This window comes from Macrobrachium nipponense, chromosome 37 (assembly GCF_015104395.2).
Source record: "Macrobrachium nipponense isolate FS-2020 chromosome 37, ASM1510439v2, whole genome shotgun sequence".
Lineage (NCBI taxonomy): Eukaryota > Metazoa > Arthropoda > Malacostraca > Decapoda > Palaemonidae > Macrobrachium > Macrobrachium nipponense.
In genome coordinates this window covers 37,108,516-37,128,360 of record NC_061097.1, presented here as the reverse complement: position 1 = coordinate 37,128,360, position 19,845 = coordinate 37,108,516, and the positions used below count along the sequence as shown (strand labels likewise).

The 19,845-nt window shown below is 40.8% G+C and overlaps 1 protein-coding gene across 1 annotated transcript in view; it reads right to left on the bottom strand.

Moving 5' to 3' along the window:
* Positions 1 to 1,248: 1,248 nt before the first annotated feature.
* Positions 1,249 to 19,845, bottom strand: part of LOC135209142 (zinc finger protein Xfin-like) — a 46,427-nt gene continuing 27,830 nt past the window's right edge. Inside the window, exons 4-5 of the mRNA XM_064241799.1 lie at positions 9,330 to 9,579; positions 1,249 to 7,262 (exon numbers count right to left, since the gene is read on the bottom strand). Of these exons, the coding sequence (XP_064097869.1) occupies positions 6,882 to 7,262; positions 9,330 to 9,579 (631 nt within the window). The 3' untranslated portion in view covers positions 1,249 to 6,881. The remainder of the gene's footprint in view (positions 7,263 to 9,329; positions 9,580 to 19,845) is intronic.

The window sequence follows — 19,845 nt, the reverse complement described above, 5'->3', positions numbered from 1 at the left end:
TTGTACTGCGGGAGGTGCACTAATGCACTACAGAGGTCACCATTACATTTCTTGGGGGTTTTGTTTGTTTGTTTGTATGGTGTTATTATTGCATGGAGCCAGTGGTTATTCAGCAACGGGACCAACGGCTTTACACAACTCCCGAACCACGTCAAGAGTGAACTTCTATCCCCAGAAATACACATCTCTGATTCCACAACAGAATGCCTGAAAATTTAACTCGCAGCCACTGAGATGGCAGGCCAACACCAAACCGACCACTTGGTGGTATAGCTATACTTACAGTATGGTAGTTCATAAACTGGAGGGATTCTGGAGTAAGTAACCTTCTCTCCATTTCGACCTAGAACTTGGATCTCCTAACAACTCGGGTCAAACGAGCTTAATCCTTGCCATACATAATGCGATTTCATCTTCTCCATGAGATGGTTGTATAATTTGCAATTATCTCTGCATTCATACTCATTAAAGAGACCAGCAGTATTTTTATATCATCTTCTAAACTGTCAAAATTTTCAATTTCCAATCTCAATCGTCTAAAAATGAAGATCATTGTCACTTGTGCACTCTAAGGATAAGAGATTCAGCCAGGGAAAAAAAATTAAAAACTTCAGTACCAGTCACACTACTCAACAGGTTTGCTTTGTCATTTTAAAATTGATATTATCGCTAGTTTTTATTCATCATATAGTTTTCAGACTGATTTCTAGTGGTATTTTCAACAATTCATCCATTTTCTTAAATTTGTCAAGAAGGCATCTCTTTTCCAGGATATCTGCAAGGGAGTAATTATTTTGTATATGATCCAACTCTAAAGATTGATTGATTTATAGTTTTAGGCATAATCCCAAGCACTGGGGCAACTAAGGCCATTCAGCACTGAAATGGAAATTGTCAGTGAAAAGGTTTGAAAGGTGTAACAGGAGGAAAATCTTGCAGTCGCACTGAGAAACAGTATCATTAGGAGAGGGTGGAAAGTAAGATGGAAGAAAGATATGAACTGAGGTACAGTAAAAGGAATAAAAGTAGTTGCAGCTAGTGGCCAAAGGGATGCTGCAAAGAACCTTAAGTAATGCCTATATATTGCAAAGCATGAGATGCATTGATGACACTGCCCCCCTACGGAGTGTAACCCCTAAGACGGGCCTAGAACTCAAGGAAGGGAATAGGAATGGAAGTTAATCAATATTCTATATTAAAACAACCTATCTTTCAAGAGGATCAATCAAGACAAAAAGTAATCAAAACAAATTATGAAAAAATAAAAATATATTTTCCAATTAAAAATCATATCTAAACATCGTAGTCACTTTCTTTAAATTGCCTTCTGACCATTAGTTAAAGCCCAGCTATTATATAAATACAAATTGCTTACAAATTAAGAACATTACAATTCTTAGACATATTTTTCACAGTAAAGAATGATGCAGATTTTTACGAAACCAATACAATGGTACTGTAGACAAAATTTTACTTACAGATGCCATCACAGATGGCTCATTAGTTTTTTACATTTTACGGGAAGCAATTGAAAATAGTACTATACATTTAGCATGTAATGATAACAAAATGATTGACAAGTTCTATACCGGGCATAAATGTTTAACCAAAGGCCACAGTCAGTACTACCTAGTTAGTCTAGACCTTCCCTTTGGCACTGCATATTAGAAGAATAAGAGAACTGAAACCTGTCAGAGGAGATATTTACTGACACATTTTTCATGAGATACATTAAGGCTCTCCTGCAAATTGTTACTAGTTTACATTTCAGACAATGCAGATGATGCCTTTCAAATCTGACTGCTACAAACGTGGAGAATACAAAACTGCAAATGTTACAAAAGCTTCCTCCTCACTAATATAAATACAATGCAGCCTGCAGCAGATTAAAATTGCTAGTTTTATATACATAAATATGAAAAAAAACTGTATAAAGGTCGAAGAATCTTATAACCCTACTTTAGATCAAAATCCAAACACCAACGCCCCTTGGCACTCATTACGTTGAGATATCACTCTTTATGACATTACAAAAACAAAAACAAAATGTCCATAATAATGCCTGAATATGTTCCAACCTACAGTGTGCATTTCAAATATTTTTTGTTTTTGCTTTTTTGATCAAAACCCAGTCGTAATTAAGTACGTACTACAATATCTTGGTAATTTCTCTCCCTTCTCTGCATATCTGATATCTGATTTATGAGTTTGCTTTTGCAAGGTAATGGTCTTGCAGATATTTACTATAGGAACATTCACATGTTTTTAATAATAATAATAATAATAATAATAATATTAATAATAAAAATAACTGCAGATATTTACTACATGAACGTTTTCATGTTCTTAATATAATAATAATAATAATAATAACAATAACAATAATAATAATAATAATAATAATAATAATAATAATAATAATAATAATAATAATAACACAAGAATACTATAAATGTATTTATAATCCTGAAAACAAGACTACATTGACAGAATTATCCCCAAAATTTTCCACAACTGCAATAGTATACACAGTCCTGCTAAAATAAAATTTTTTAAATAACTTAAAATTTTTTAAATCACCATTAACAATGACATACTATAAAGTCTCCAGTTACACCAGACAAGAGTAGATAATTCCTCAATAACAAAGTAGTAGTTTTGTAACTGAAAAGAAACACACAATTAGTGATTTGACTAAAATTCACCGGAACACAAACAACGACCTGACTAAAATTCACTGAAGTTTTCTCATTACATTTCACTGGAAAATCAAGTAAGTAAACGGGTTCCTCGGTTTTTTGTTTTCCTGAATATAAAATGCTTCATAGATGATGACAGCATTAACCAATGCTCTCTGGTTACACCAGTAAATAAGGAAGTTTCATATACAGTAGGGCCTCGATAATCGTGGGGGATAGGGCCCAGAACCCCCCGTAATAAGTAAATACCCATGTTATCCTGGTACCCCCCTCAAAAATTGCTAAAAACGGCCTACTTTAATAGTTAACCCACCCAAGACCACTATTCCAATGTTTATAACTGCCTACTTTAGTTCAAACACCAAATATGTCTTCAACTATCCCCTTAAACTAAATTCAAGATAGTTTCAAAGTTATTTTACAACATTAGCCTTTAAAATATATGTAGCATACGGGCTACTGTACATGTAGCCTACTAGCCTATGGATTACAGCTAGAAGCCTACATATGCATGCTCATGTGGGCATCTTTTCTTCACAACACATGTTAATATATTACACGTAATAAACTTCATCTGACGTTTAGGCTTCTTTCCCATAAGAGTAAAAGAATCGGGGCTTTTGGATGCCACATAATTAACTCGTTTATATGGGTACAATTTAAAGAATGCGGCGAACACAACTTCAATAACAACATAAAACGTAGGCAGGCCAGTGTTGCCAAATGGGAATGGCAATTTCTTGCTAGATTTTGCTCCATAAAGTGCTAAAAAATCACATCATACACAACAATGCCACCCAACCAATTTCAACCGATTGCTCTCTTTTTCGATACATACATGTTTCTAACATACAGAGTGTACTTGTACATTACGTTACATGATTCCTAATAATTTCGAAACCTATTCTGTTCAATTCCAGAAAATGGTTTTGCAAGATTTTGTCATTTTTCTTACATGATATATCAAACATAGTAGAATAAAAGAAATACATATTAAACTTAATATTACAAAGTTTTGATGTCAAAATACGTATGCTAGATGTAGTTGAAAACAATGCAAGTTTTCCTGCCAGATGCTGGATTGAAAATTTTCTTGCTAATTACCTCAAGAAAATGAAAGCTAGCATTAAAAATGCAAAATTGGCAACACTGGACTCAACAGTATCATTAAAAATATCAAAATAAACAAAGTTGCAAAGCGGATTCTATTCATGTTTTTCTAAACACGTAGCCTAAAAGGAAAACTAATTTGTTTGTTTCATCGTGCCACAAACCCGACAATGCAGAGTACATATGATCATTTAAACTATTGTTTACTACCAGATTAACCATGATATTGTGTATTGAAAATGAATGTTACGTATATTCCCAAACATAATAGTTGTGTATTGAGAATAATGATCATTTTAATAAAACAGTTTTTTTACTGTGCCTAATCATATTGCATGTATTATCACCATATTATAGTATTATGATATGAACATAGCAATCTACCATTTGCATTCTGGTTTTGTTTACATTCTTAAAATAATAAACTGCTGTAATTTTACCAATAGTATCATCACTGTTTTAAGTTGTCGAATGGAACTTAATTCAGAGATATGCCTATAATATACAAGGTGAGAATGGTTTTATTACCTTTATTGTCAGTTAATATCATAATGTGAATCTGTTCATGTATGTTGGTGGTTATCGCATTGCAACTAGGTTTAGCCTACCAATGAATGTCATACATATACTACCTTGAATAGGCTATTTATTATGAAGATATGCCAATAATATATAAGGTGAGAATAGTTTTATTACCTTTATTGTCAGCTAGAATCATAATGTGAGTTGTTTTATGTATATTGGTGATTATCGGACCGCGGCCGAGGCTTAGCCAACCGATAAACATCGCATACGCAACACATTGTCCCGTGATGATGCGATTCATACCAGCGATATAGCATGAGAAGCGGTCCAAGAAAAAAACCGTGAATGACTGATTCCATGATTACTGATCCGCAATTAAGCGATGCCCCACTGTATAACAAAACTTTAAAACTAATCTTCCTGTTCTGTAAGTACAAACCTCTTATTTCATGTGTGCCAGTGCCAAGCAGACCACACTGGCATATTAAAGGAGACGAGTTGTCAATTGAAGATTGAATCTTTTTTTTTCTTTCCCTTTTTGTACCATCCACCACTAGAGGGACAGCCCTTATTCACAGTCACTATAATTATCATCAATACTATTAGGTAGTTTAACCAGTCCACTCAATGAAAATACTTGATTCTCATAGATTTGTCATGAACAGCTCCCACAGAGATTTTTCCTAAATTTTTCCAACTGTTAATAATAGAGAAGGTGATTATAACAACTCTAAAATCCATATTCTACAATTCACTGACAATTTTTGGTTAAACTGTAAAACATAAAAAGGAAAAAACATTCCTTAATATCAATTACATTACAAAATTCAGTATTTCAAAAATTTTCTGGTTACAACAGAAAACAAAATGAAAGTTCCAAAAATTGAAAAATCCAGTAATTTCTATAATTAATGCAAACAAATGTGTCTTTAACCAACCTCCAGCTCTGCATATGCGTGGGGCTATTGCTGCATTCTTGCTATTTTCCTGCCTAAGGCCGATTCTTATATCATTCCAACAATGGTTTACCACCAGTTAGCCTTTGAAATATTTAAGATAAGTTAGTTTGCCAAATTACAACCTTAAGCTATTGTTACTGGAGCAAAAACAACTTTGGGTCTTCAATAATCAGTGCTAATAAACTAAAATTCCTGCATGTCCCTGTGGGAAATCTCCATGAATAATGAGGCAATATCTTCATACAACTAATTGAAAGTATATATGTAAAACATGAATTACTGGAAAATTATTTTTAAAAGTAAGACTGTACTGACTAAGTGATAAAAAAAAAAAAAATTTACTCATCTTGGAATTGGTCACTTGTCTGACCAATGAATAACTGATATATAGCCCACATGATCTAGTCCCTATGTGTACAATATTATTGTGTAATTTCCTTTTACTGTAGACATATACTGTATCTTCGCACACATGGCAATAACTTGGAAAAAAAAAAGTTAGATGTGTAAAAGCCATTTTTGGCATGTGAGGTCCACAGCTGCTAAGAATTAAGGAAGGCATAAAAAAGGAGAGAGATTTGCTACAATTTCAGCAATTTAACAAAATACTATTTCCATCCCACAACAAAGTTAACAGCTGAGAGGTCCCATCCAAAACAAAGTTAGGGTTTAGCTTTCATATATGTTCCTGCCACATAAGGATACAGGCAGTCCCGGGGTTACGACGGTCTCGGCTTACGACGTTCCGAGGTTACGACGCTTTTCAATTATATTCATCAGAAATTATTTCCAGGGTTACGACGCATGTTCCAGGGTTACGATGCATGCTCCAGAGTTACGACGGCTACAAATGCTGATCTGGCAGATGAAATATGACACCAAAAATGCAAAATAACCAATATTTAAAGGTTTTTTTGATGAAAAATGCAATAAGAATGCAGTTTACATAGTTTTGAATGCACCTAAAGGATTAAAAGTAAGGTTTTCTTAGGATTTTTGACAATGTTCCGGCTTACGACGATTTTCGGCTTACGACGCGTCTCAAGAACGGAACCCCCGTCGTAATCCGGGGACTGCCTGTATCTGGTTTTCTGGGACCACAGTACAATGAGGATAACTAGCATGCTGTCTGCATATTCTGGCAATAACAAGTAACTAGCATGCTGTCTGCATATTCTGGCAATAACAAGTACACACTACTCTTATGAGTTTATCCAAAAGACTAATAATACATTAAAAGATTTTGGGTATTTCCTATCCATGCTAAGTTAACTGCTAACTACATGTCTGTATTTCAAGTACCCATGGAAGCTGATGCTAACTGTGGTAACACAAACATGGGGCAAACCCTAGTGAGGGATAATCACGACAGAGGAAGACTTGAGATTTCAACCTTCAAATGATGACTTTTCCTCTGAAAAAGGCATGATTCAAAGCAATATATCAATAAAATAAGAGGTTTGTATCTTACAGGTACACACACATTTAATGCAAAATTATAACAACAATCACTCCCCCATTAGTCTAAACATTTTTCCCTAGCCTCTGACACCTGCCACTCATGTAAGGGAATGAGGTCTGGCGCTATCTAAACATTCGTACTTGGAGTTATGTGTTGATGCTGCTGTGGATGACCCTGTGGGTTCAGCTGGAGATGAGCTTGGGGCGGAAGATGATTCATATGTTGCTGCTGCTGCTGCTGCTGATCAGGGTGAGTTGTGATGACAACTGACTGGTGATGTTGGAGAACTGGCTGGACGTGATGGTGCTGGTATATGGGTCCACTAATAATGGCTGTCTGAGTCTGGACAGTTTCCTGCGAATGACTCATGGGTTGGTGGATGGGGTGACTAGAAGAGTGAGGTGTTGAAGAGGGTGCAGACGAAGGGATAATTGTGCCCTGGGGTTCATATCCACTACTAGGTATCTGATCCTCCACTCCTTTGTAGGTTAAAACATTGTTATCACGCTGAAAAAATACAGTACTAATTATTATAGCTTAGAAAATCACTTAAGTGTTAAGATACTAAAACTTGTGCAAGATCTAACAGATTTACTTAAAATTTCTAGTCTTGTCATACGCTTTTGGGTGAAGTAAGGATAATTACTATATAAAATTCAATTTTTTAGGATTTGCTTTCCCATCACATATCCCTTTCTGTCTCACACCTATTTATGCATCAGTTTCTAACCAACATGTAGAATTAAAACAAAATCTCTGGTGGCTATGGGTTGGTGCATGCAGCTAAAAAAAATTTTTATGTCTTGGGTAGTTAACTGAACCGTTCTTTGTGTACGAAGTCTAAAACCAGCTGTTACAGAAAATGAGGAAGATGAATCTCTGATGCATTAAATCATTCTGATAAACTAGTAGACCAATGGAAGAGAAGGATGACCTTACAAGCTCTTGAGAAAGTACTCTTGAGTTTTAGGTCCTAATCCACAGTCAAGTCAAGAACTTAAGAACTTCATGAGCATCGGAAGTAAAATCTTCATAAGATGCCGTGCTATGTACAAAATTGACTGGTCTTTGCCAAAATGAAAAATTCCTTGAATCTCATAGTAAATTCAGAAGAGGAACAGAAGGCGTGACTAACTCTCATTGACTAAAACTGATCTGCAAGGGTCTGACTTGCATCCAAGGATAATGCAGATGAAAAGTCTCTTGGCTTCTTGAAATGAAATAAATGTTCTAAAAAACCTGAAATCCTTTAGTTCTGCTGGAGGCAATGACGTTGAAGAAAGGTCCCCAAACTGAAATAGCTGCTCAGAGCTCACAAGCAATAGTTCTGTTATGTGGAATGTGTTTGAGATTATCTAAACTACAAACCTGGTGTCTCAGAAAAAATCCAAACATAATGAAGGCCTAAGTCAATGCAGTAACTGCATACTTTCAGAAGGAACCAGTCAAAGTGTCAGTCTAAAAACAAAACACTGAAGTCTTTATTACCCTGTTCTTATCAAATGTTGAAAGAGTTTACTAACTAACAAAGAGCATCATGTTTCTGGAAAATGCCTGACAGTCTCTCTCTAGTTGAACTGAAGATCACAAAGTGGCAACACCTAATTGATAGCTGTGTCTGCCTTTCTGTTTTGCAACTGCACCTCAAATGTATCTTTTATTTTTTTTATTTTTTAAAAACTTCTCATTAACTCATTCTACAACTCACTGCTTTTATTCTGGAAATGTCCTGAATGCAGGGATTTCAGGAAAAATGTGTTTATTAGGCTGCAGGTCCTTTACTTTAATTAGGAATTACCTTCAGCAAAACTGGAAACGGCCGCTAGACTTTTATAGCAAGGTAGTTCTGTAGTTGAACTACCATCAGAGTGGGAGGGTTCCTCCCACCGGGTATATGCTTATCATTTTGCTTTTGGCCACCATTGAATTCAGATGTGTACATATTGCATCACTCTTTGCCAGACTGTCGCTAGCTTACCTGTACATCTGCCTTTGTATGACTTGCTTATTATATGCAAATGATAGAATATGGTGCACACACTGCATTTGAAAATAAGCAGATTGGCAAGGGGTTTGGGGAAAACTAGTCTACATGTATTTTCTAATCTTTTATGTTTATCCTGGTGTTCATGTTTTTCATTTAATGAGAACAAGCAAGTTACTAATGACTGCAAGTAAAATTAATGTTTATTTCTTGGAGTTATGAGTAACTGAATTAAAATTAAAATATTATACAATTCAATGAACAGGAAAAACTATATGCAAATGATTTGTGGAAGTAGTGTATTATATGTGAGACTCGTTGTAATTTATATTTTAGCAGATTAAGTTCTGTAGCCATTGTGACTTATGTTACAGTCACGTCAACATTTTTAAAAAACCTATCCATATAAAAACAATGCGTTACTAGACAAGCAAGCATAAAAGTTAACTTAAGGATGACTTTAAATGTCTATGAATAAAGGGGAAAAAATACAAATTATAAACTAGAAGAGTCCATCTTGAAAATTATTACTAAATAAACCCATCGTGACTGATGTCCAAGACTTAATATTGTACTTGTTTTTTACTTACCTGGTAATTGCCCTTGCACTCATAATATGTGACAGTAACTTCCTTAGGAACGTTATGCTTCGTGGTCATGTGGTGTCGCAACTTCCGGCGATCAGCATAGTTGCGGGAACAGAGGGAACACTGAAATCGTTCCTTGCGTTCTATGTGATTGCGCTGAATGTGCGTCCTCAATTCTCCTTTCCACTTATATCGCTTGCCACAATACTCGCAATAATGATGCACAGTTGAATGTACTTTGTTGCGGTGGTACCTGGAAGAATGTTTCATTTGTGTCTAAACCAAACATTGTAAGACTTTTCTGTTTCATGCACAAATTCAATATAATGTAGAGTATGGCAAATATCAAAATTAAAATTTTGTGAGTGACCAATCAGTAAAAAAAACATCTAAGAGATGTCTAAAAATGATATTGTTATAATACAATAAAGTTTCATACATACTTACCTGGCAGATATATACATAGCTAAGACTCCGTCGTCCCCGACAGAAATTCAAATTTCGCGCCACTCGCTACAGGTAGGTCAGGTGATCTACCGGCCTGCCCTGGGCGGCAGGACTAGGAACCATTCCCGTTTTCTACTCATATATTTTCTCTTCCCCCTGTCTCCTTGCGGGGAGGCTGGGTGGGCCCTAATCGTATATATCTGCCAGGTAAGTATGTATGAAACTTTATTGTATTATAACAATATCATTTTCATACAATCAACTTACCTGTCAGATATATACATAGCTGATTGGCACCCTTCGGTGGAGGGTAAGAGACAGCTACTTCTGGAATAGACAGGTAAACAACATATGTTGTAGGTATAAATAAAAAACCTTGGTTCCTACCTGATAGGTGGTAGACTTCGTGGGTGTTTGCCCCGTAGTCTGCATCACCTCAAGAAACTTTAGCGAGATATGTGATCTATGGCCAAGAATTCTTGTGGGTCTGCCGAAGGGGTCTTATCCACTTACTCGGCAGAGCCTGAAAGGACTTTGTCAATGGGTGCTGATCCACTTATATGACAACACACCTTATTAAGGAGCACACAACCAATCCCGACCACCTGATCCTAACCACCATGTTAGTATTAAAAATTGCTCCGAGTTATCCCCAAACTCTTCGCAACAACCGTAACTCAAACCAAATTGCATACGCACACAATAATTTTTCAAAAAAAAATTTATGATACTCATCTAATAAAAGATATCACAAGAGTTCCTTACTGAACGGAAGTGACTGGCCGCCTGTGCGGCATCTGCACTTGTTCAGCAGAAAGTCTAGAACATATCTATTAGACTTATGTAGTAATTAAGGATTGGTGTTAGCTCCTGTACCCAGGATTGTGCCCGCAGACACAAAAGGACCTAAAGAAAAACATTTTTCATAGGTCACACGAACGTCCTTCAAATAGTGAGAAGCAAACACAGAATTACATCTCCATATTGTCGCTTCCAAGATATTCTTAAGTGACATATTTCTCTGAAAAGAGAGAGACGTAGCCACTGCTCTCACTTCATGAGCTCTTACTCTCAGGAGTTTGAAAGAATCATCCGTGCAAGCCTTATGAGCGTCCGTAATGACGTTCCTGACAAAAAAGGCTAAAGCATTCTTAGACATAGGTCTTGATGGATCCTTCACCGAGCACCAAAGACCTTGTCTAGAACCTCCCAACTGTTTCTTTTTCTGTATGTAAAACTTTAACGCCCTTACTGGGCAAAGAGACCTCTCCGGTTCCCTGCCGACGAGACCCGATAAGCCTTTTACTTCGAAGTTTCTCGGCCAGGGATTCGAAGGATTTTCATTCTTCGCCAAGAATAATTCTTTGAAGGAACAGATGGCTGAATCTAGATTGAAACCCACTTTATCACTCAGGGCGTGCAGCTCACTAACTCTTTTCGCCATCGCCAGTGACAAAAGAAATAAACATTTTCTCGTTATGTCACGAAACGAGGCCAAATGCAGGGGTTCAAATCTCGCTGATGACAAGAACTTAAGCACCACGTCTAGATTCCAGTTAGGGGGAGAAGTAATCTTAGACTTCTTGGTCTCAAAAGATCTAATCAGATCATGTAGATCTTTATCGTTTCCCAAATCTAGGCCTCTATTCCTAAAGACGGCCGATAGCATACTCCTATAGCCCTTTATCGTGGCTACGGAGAGACGCGATTCTTCTCTCAAAAATAACAGAAAATCAGCGATTTCTGTTACAGAGGTACTGGAGGAGGACAACTTCTTCGACTTACACCACCTTCTAAAAACTTCCCACTTCGATTGGTAAACACGGATAGTGGAAGTTCTCCGGGCTCTAGCGATCGAGCTTGCTGCTTTGTTAGAAAAGCCTCTCGCTCTGGCAAGTCTTTCGATAGTCGAAAGGCAGTCAGAGCGAGAGCGGGGAGGTTTTGATGAAACCTCTTGAAGTGTGGTTGTCTGAGAAGATCCTTCCTTTGTGGAAGGGGTCTGGGGAAGTCTACCATCCACTCCAGCACCTCTGGAAACCACTCTTGAGCTGGCCAAAAGGGGGCTATCAGGGTCATTCTTGTCCCCTTTGAAGTCACAAACTTCCTGAGCACTTGCCCCAGAATCTTGAATGGGGGAAATGCGTAAACGTCTACATGAGACCAATCTAGCAGGAAGGCGTCTACTGTTAGAGCTCTGGGGTCTTCTACTACTGAACAGAAGACTTCCAGTCTTTTTGAGAGGAACGTGGCAAAGAGGTCGACATGAGGAGTCCCCCAAAGAGACCAGAGATTCCGGCAAACTTCTGAGTGGAGGGTCCATTCGGTATGAAGGACCTGGTTCCTCCTGCTCAGCCTGTCTGCTCTCACGTTCCTTACTCCCTGAACAAACCTCGTCAACAGAGAGATGTTCCTTTGCGATGTCCACAACAGCAGGTCTCTTGCGAGCTCGTAAAGGGCATACGAGTGAGTACCTCCTTGCTTTCGAATGTATGCAAGGGCGGTTGTATTGTCCGCATTCACTTGTGTACGATCTTGTTCCTCACTAAAGGTTCGAAGCTCTTTAGGGCTAGGTGTACGGCAAACAGCTCTTTGCAGTTTATGTGCCAGGACACTTGAAGAGCATTCCAAGTGCCTGACACCTCTCTCTTTCCCAAGGTTGCTCCCCAACCTTTTTCCGACGCGTCGGAAAACAATACAAGGTTTGGGTTCTGTGCTACTAGGGAAGTACCCTTGTTTTCCTTCAGTGGGAGTAACCACCATTCTAAATGGCGTTTCAATCAGAACTGGAATGGGAAACTGTCCGAGAGAAGCCCTGTCTTCATGTTCCACGATCTTCTGAGGAAGAACTGAAGCGGACGGAGATGAAGTCTCCCTAGAGGAAAGAACTGTTCGAGCGAGGAAAGAGTTCCCTAATAGGCTCAACCATTCCCTCGCCGAAGTACGTTCCTTCCTTAGGAAGAGAGAGACTTTTTCTAAACCTCTCGTTAGTCTCTCTTGAGAAGGAAATACTCGAAAACCCCGAGAATCCATCCGAATCCCCAGATAGACCAAGTTCTGGCTGGGGATCAGTTGGGACTTCTCGAGGTTCACAAGTAATCCTAAGGTCTTTATCAGGTTTAGTGTCACAGTCAGGTCCTCCAAACACTGTTTCTCTGACTTTGCTCTGATGAGCCAGTCGTCTAGGTACAGAGATATACTGATTCCTTTCAGGTGAAGCCATCTCGCCACATTTTTCATAAGGCTCGTGAAAACCTGAGGCGGCCGTAAGACAGGCCGAAACACAAGGCTCTGAATTGGAAGATCCTTCCCCCCGTCATGAAACGGAGGTACTTCTTCGACGAAGGATATGGATTGGGACGTGAAAATAGGCATCCTGGAGATCCAGAGACACCATCCAATCCCCTTGGCGAAGAGCCGCAAGGACTGATGCAGAGGTCTCCATGGAGAACTTCTGTTTCTGAACAAACTTGTTCAGAGCGCTGACATCCAGAACTGGTCTCCAGCCCCCCCGAGGCTTTCGCAACCAAGAAAAGACGATTGTAAAACCCTGGGGAGCTTTGATCCAGCACTAGCTCTATAGCTCTCTTGTCCCACATCTGATCCACCATTTGTTGAAGAGTATCTTTCAACACAGGGTCCTTGTAATTGGCGGACAATTCCCGTGGAGTTGACGTCAGGGGAGGATTGTCCAGGAAAGGAATGAGGTATCCCTTCTGTAGAACAGACATAGACCCAGCGTCTGTATCTATGAGAGTCCAGGCTTCCGCAAATCCCCGGAGCCTGGCACCTACTGGTGTTTGGAGGAGCGTCACTTCACTTTCCCCTTTTAAAGGGACGGAAAGAGGCTCTACCTCTCTTCTCAGTCGCCTTTCTTTTAGCGGTAACTCTAGCGGGAGGGCCTCCTCGAAAGGGCCGAACAGGCGTAGACACACCTTTCTTGTCTCCCACCATCACTGGTCTCTTCTTCCTGGAAGATTGCAGGAGAAGATCCTGTGTTGCCTTCTCCATCAGAGAACGGGAAATGTCCCTCACCAACTGTGAAGGGAACAGAAAGTCAGACCTGGGAGCGAATAACAAGGCTGCCCTTTGCGAATGGGATACCGCTTTTGTCAAGAAAGCGCTAAAAACAGATCTCTTCTTCAAGAGACCTGCTCCAAATAAGGAAGAAACTTCCCCTGAGCCATCCTGTACCGCCTTGTCAATACAGGACAAAATTGCAAGGAGTACGTCAGGATCGAGTCCTTCCGAGGCATGAGCCTTCTTGGACATCACCCCAAGGGACCAATCTAGGAAGTTGAAGACCTCTAAAATGTGAAAAAGTCCCTTGAGGAGATGATCCAACTCTGAAAGACCCCAAGTAATCTTCGCAGTATGAAGGCTATGTCTCCTGGATGCATCTACCAGACTGGAAAAGTCAGCTTCAGCCGAAGCTGGGAGAGTGAGTCCCATATTCTCCCCAGTCTGGTACCAAATACCTCTCTTGCCCGTAAGTCTAGCGGGAGGCATGCAAAACACCGTCCTGACTAGCTCCTTCTTGGTTAGCATCCAGCTATCCAGCGACTGAAGAGCTCTCTTCATAGAAATCGTCGGCCTCATCTTCAAGAAAGTCGACAACTTCGGCGTCTTAGAGCATGAAAAAAGTGAACGAGGCGAAGGAGGAGCGGCAGGGATCAATGCATCTCCGTATTCCTGGAGGAGGAGAGCTGTCAAAACTTTGTAGTTAGACAGCCCTTCTCTGCCGTGAGTCTCGTCTTCTGAGTCCTCTTCCAATATCGGATCAGAAGGAGAAGTCACTTCCCGTTCCGGGTCTTCCTGCCCAATAACTCTCTACGGGAGACAAACTCCTAATAGGAGAGGGGCTAAGAGAGTGTATAGCGCTCCTCTGCTTGGCTGGCTCCTCACGCTTGGCTGGCGCCTTGCGCCTGGCTGGCGCCTCGCGCCTGGCTGACTCCTCGCGCTTGGCTGGCGCCTCGCGCCTGACTGATGCCTCGCGCCTGACTGATGCCTCGCGCCCCTCTAAACTCTCGCGCCTAACTGACGCCTCGCGCCTGGCTGGCGCCTCGCGCCTTTCTGGTGCCATATCTTTGTATGGATTATGCTTGTCTGGCGCCTCGCGCCTGGCTGAATCCTCGCGCCTGGCTGCTTCCTCGCGCTCGGCTGACGCTGCTGGTCTGGCAGACGTATCACGTCTGGAAATATCCTCGCGCCTGTAAAGCGTTTCTCGCTTGTCTGGCGCTTTAATCTTATAAGACGCTTCTCGTCTGTAGGAAACCTCGCGCTTGACTGGCGCCTCGCGCTTGTCTGGCGATTCAAAATCGTCCAAAGAGTCTCTATCAGTGTAGATCTCAAAAGCCTCACGTCCCACAGGAGCCTCACTCCTGGCGGGAGAAGGAAGACGAGACTTCTTGACAGGAAGCCTCACGTCTTTCTTACGAGGGGGATCCTTCGAAAGGACTCCTACCAAGGCGGATAACTGTTCTTGCACAGCCAAAATGATCCTCTTGGAAGCCTCTCCGGCGTCTTCTTTGAACGGGGAGAGGGACGACCTCGAAGGAGTTTTGTCCAAACCATGGGACGTCAAAACCCTCTTAGCCTTCTTGATCGAAGGAGGCGCTTCTTCCGAAAAGCGTTCGGGGCTAGAATCCAACACAGGATCTTTCCAGTGCCTTTTCAGGGGCCTGGACAAGTCCGAATCCTTCCACCCTCGTTTAGGAGAGGGAGAAGCGGACGAAGAGAAGCACTCTCTGAGGACGCTTTTCCTATAGCGGTCCTGAGCAGTCTGTCTATTTACAGAGCCTGCTGAAGGGACGCCTGACCGGGGGGAATTCTCCACAACCTCCGTACGGCTTTCGACTTCCTTCTCCTCTGGGCTTGGGAGCTTGAAGAGGTCTAGGCCTGGGAGCGTCGCAGAGACGGTCAGACGCCCCTCCACAACACTGGGGACACTCACTTCACTATAATAGTCACTTTCACAATCCTTACCTTTCATGGCAGCCATTTTGGATTTCATCCTGTGAAGAGTAGCTTTCAGTTCAGCAATTTCCGAGGCCGAACTCTGAATGTAAAGCCAGTGAGGGCCCCTGATACAGAATTAGAATCAATGCATAGTTAAGGGAAGAGTTAGAATCATTAAAAGGCTCAATAGGCCTTGTACTACTACCCGCAATCTTAGATGCAGCCCTTCTAACTCTATCCCTTTCTAACTTCTTCAAGTAAGAAGTTAGAGTCTTCCATTCCTCAACATTCAACCTCTCACACTCATGACAGGTGTTAGAAATAGAACAATCAAAACCTCTACATTTGCGACATACAGTGTGAGGATCAACCGAAGCCTTCGGTATCCTCACCTTGCAGCCTACATTCACACACACTCTCACACAACCACTTGAATCAGACATTCTTGAAGAAAAATCAAAAGCAAGTCCAAATCCGGTCCACAGTAGCGAATGCCAAAACAACGATCCAGGTACGTCACCAAAAGTCCACAAAAAGATGATCAATTGTCTAGAAAAGCGAATTCCAGTCAGGAGGTGGCAGCAACGATGTTGATACCACCGGCGACAGAAAATATATGAGTAGAAAACGGGAATGGTTCCTAGTCCTGCCGCCCAGGGCAGGCCGGTAGATCACCTGACCTACCTGTAGCGAGTGGCGCGAAATTTGAATTTCTGTCGGGGACGACGGAGTCTTAGCTATGTATATATCTGACAGGTAAGTTGATTGTATGAAAATGGGAATGATACAAACAAAATATTGAAACAGACCAATAAATTTGATATTTGTAGAGGCATAAAATATTATGTCATTGCTTTGGCATACAGTGGTCCTTTTCAGTGATTCAATTATTTTGCAATTGTAATCTTCACATGTTTGAGTGTTAACTGATACCCAGACGACAATAATTTTATCTAAATAAAGGACTTCTTGATGAACATGCAACCGCCTGGATTTACAGGGAGACAATTAGACATATGTGTCCACATAAGGTGTGTAACCTTCAGAATAGGCCAAGGTACTACTGCTAAACATCAAAAGGCAGTATAATATAAACAGCAGACACAATATTCATTTATATCAAGAATGGGCTGATGAAAAACATTAATATATCTAAGACAAATCTGTTACTTTATGGTAGCCTACATTCATGGCAATGCAATCTACAGACATGTCTCCAAAACTTTATTCTCATCTCACTGTATATGACCTTAACTAATTTCAAAAAGATTTTGTTTCATTTGTATGATAAATTTATTTCCCTTGGCTCAGTGTCACTTTTACACTAACTGAGGACATTAATACAGTTCTGAATGGTGATGCAGAGGTCTCCTTCTACTTGTACAGGCAGTCCCCTGCTTAAGACGGGTTTGGCTTACGACGTTCCGAGGTTACGCTTTTCAATTATATTTATCAGAAATTATTGCAGGGTTACAACACTTACAACACTAATCTGGCAGAAGAAATATGACTCCAAAAATACAAAATAATCAATATTTGAAGGTATTTTGGATGAAAAATGCAATAAGAATGCAGTTTACATAGTTTTTAATACACCCAAAGCATTAAAAATGATATTGTTATGATACAATAAAGTTTGTTCATACTTACCTGGCAGATATATATATAGCTGTATTTTCTGAAGTCCGACAGAAATTCAAAAACTTCCGGCACACACAGTGGTCAGCCAGGTGGTTAGTACCCATTCCCGCCGCTGGGAGGCGGGTATCAGGAACCATTCCCATTTTCTATTCATAATTTTTATTTCCACTGTCCCCTGAGGGGAGGTGGGTGGGTACTTAATTATATATATCTGCCAGGTAAGTATGAACAAACTTTATTGTATCATAACAATATCATTTTGTTCATGAAACTTACCTGTCAGATATATATATAGCTGAATCCCACCGTTGGAGGTGGGAAGGGACAGAATAGAAGGATTTTGGGAAACAAATGCATGCAGATGATTTACATCTTGGTTCCACCTGTTAGCATTGCTGGCTTCGTGGTTATTGCCATGTAAGTCTGCTTGTGCTACTAGAGTTCGCCAGCGAGGGTAGAGACCTATATAGCTGGTGCACTCCAGATGATCTGTCAACAGGGGCGAGACCACGACGTGACTAGACCATATTGACCATACCATGAGGGCTAAGAAGTAAAATAAATATATATATAAAAATATATATCACCACCTGACCAACCTAGCCAAAGTTAAGGTGTGTTAACTAAGGCTTAAGAGTTAAGAAGTCACCGTTGTCGGCGACTCAACTACTAAATTAAGAGCTCTTCCTAACCATTTTCTACAGGATAGGATGAGTGGTACTACTTGCCCCCAAGATTGTGTCTGCAGACACGTATGGCCCTAGCGAGCAGCAGATCTCATATGCCATCTTCACATCTCGCAGGGAGTGTGAATTGAACACAGAGTTGCTTCGCTAAAACATGGTACTCAGGATGTTGCTGAGTGCCACGCTCTGTTGAAATGCTTCCGAGGCCGCGCCCTCACCTCGTGAGCATTCAAATCAAAAGATTTCAAATCTTTGTGCCAACACAATGAAGGAGCTTTTTTGAAAGAACTCCTTAACAATAAAGCCAGGGTGTTCTTCGATATGGGCAAGTCTGGTCTTTTCGGAACACTGCAGATTGTCCGTACGACTTCGACTTTCTTGAGTTTTATGTAGATAAAACTTGAGAGACCTGACAGGGCACAGGACTCTCTCTGGCTCCTGCCCAATAACTTGTGCCATCCTTGATTCCAAGCTCCTGGCCCAAGAACAAGACGGGTTTCCATTCTTAGACCACAACGGAAGGCTTAGAGAACGCACCGCCTTGTGTTCTCTAATGCCAAAACTTCTGACGATGGCTGAAAACCTCACTAACCCTCTTTTTGTCGTATCTAGGGTGGTTAGAAAAAGGCCTTCCTGATCACGTGCAAGAAGTTAACAGGTAGGAGATGTTCGAATGCTTTGACATCAAGAACTTCAGACTATGTCTAAGTTCCATATTGAAAGCTTCGATCTGGACATGCAGTCAGTCTGTACTAAAGTCAGGTGACCGACCAGTTGACCAGTCAGACGAATCAAGGACAGCAAGGCTGTACCCTGAAGACCATAAGGCACTATTCTTCGCTGAAGGATGAGTGTCTGGACTGCCTGGGCGATTCAAGCTAAGCAAACCTTGGGGTATGAACGCAACCCAACGTCGTTAGCGAATCAACTCCTGAGCCACTCCTGACTCGAGCTTCTGGTGCCAGGAGAAAGGAGCGAGGAGCAAAAAGGCGATTCAGTCCCGAAGGACGAATGCCTGACAGTCCAACCTGGTCTCAATGTTAACGATCATCGGGGGTGTGTAAACGCAACCGACTTCGTCAACAAGAAACTCAGGGCTACTATGTGTCTCCTGATCTCGCACGAGTGTCTGACTCCGAGAAAACAGGTGAGACAAAAAGTAGATGGTGAGCGAGTTTCGAGATTCCACAGAACTCAAAGATCGTGAAGGGCTTTGTTGTTTGACAGAAGCAAATCTCTGAGCCCAAAGGCCGTCAACAACATATTTGCGTATTCTTTAATAGTTGTGACTGCCAGCTTATCCCATTCTTCAAACGGAAAGGGAAGACGGCAATCTTATGCTGTCAACATCTCGATAGTCTGAACGTAGTCAGACTCAGAGCGGAGAGGTTATAGGTACCTTTCGTGTTAAAGTAGACCGACTCTCTCGGAAAAGGTCCTTGGAAGGACGTGACCTCTGTGAATCTAGGATCTTGAAGGCCAACATGGGGCGATTAGCGTCATTGTCCGCTTCCCTGTGATGGTATAAATCATCTTATTACATTTCCTAAGCGTTTGAAAAGGGGAAAAGAGACTAAACATCCATCCCTGTTCAATATCATAGCGAAGAGATGTATGAAAGGACGTCCCTAAAGTCCCATAACTCTCAAAATACTTCTAAAGAAAGATTCCACTCGGAAGTCAGTAGTTGCTGCCGTCGATCGAGACGATTCGTACGGACTTTTGCAATCCTGTAACGAACCTCTAGAGGATCGTTACATTCTACGCCTGTTGTTATAATAGGCTCTTTC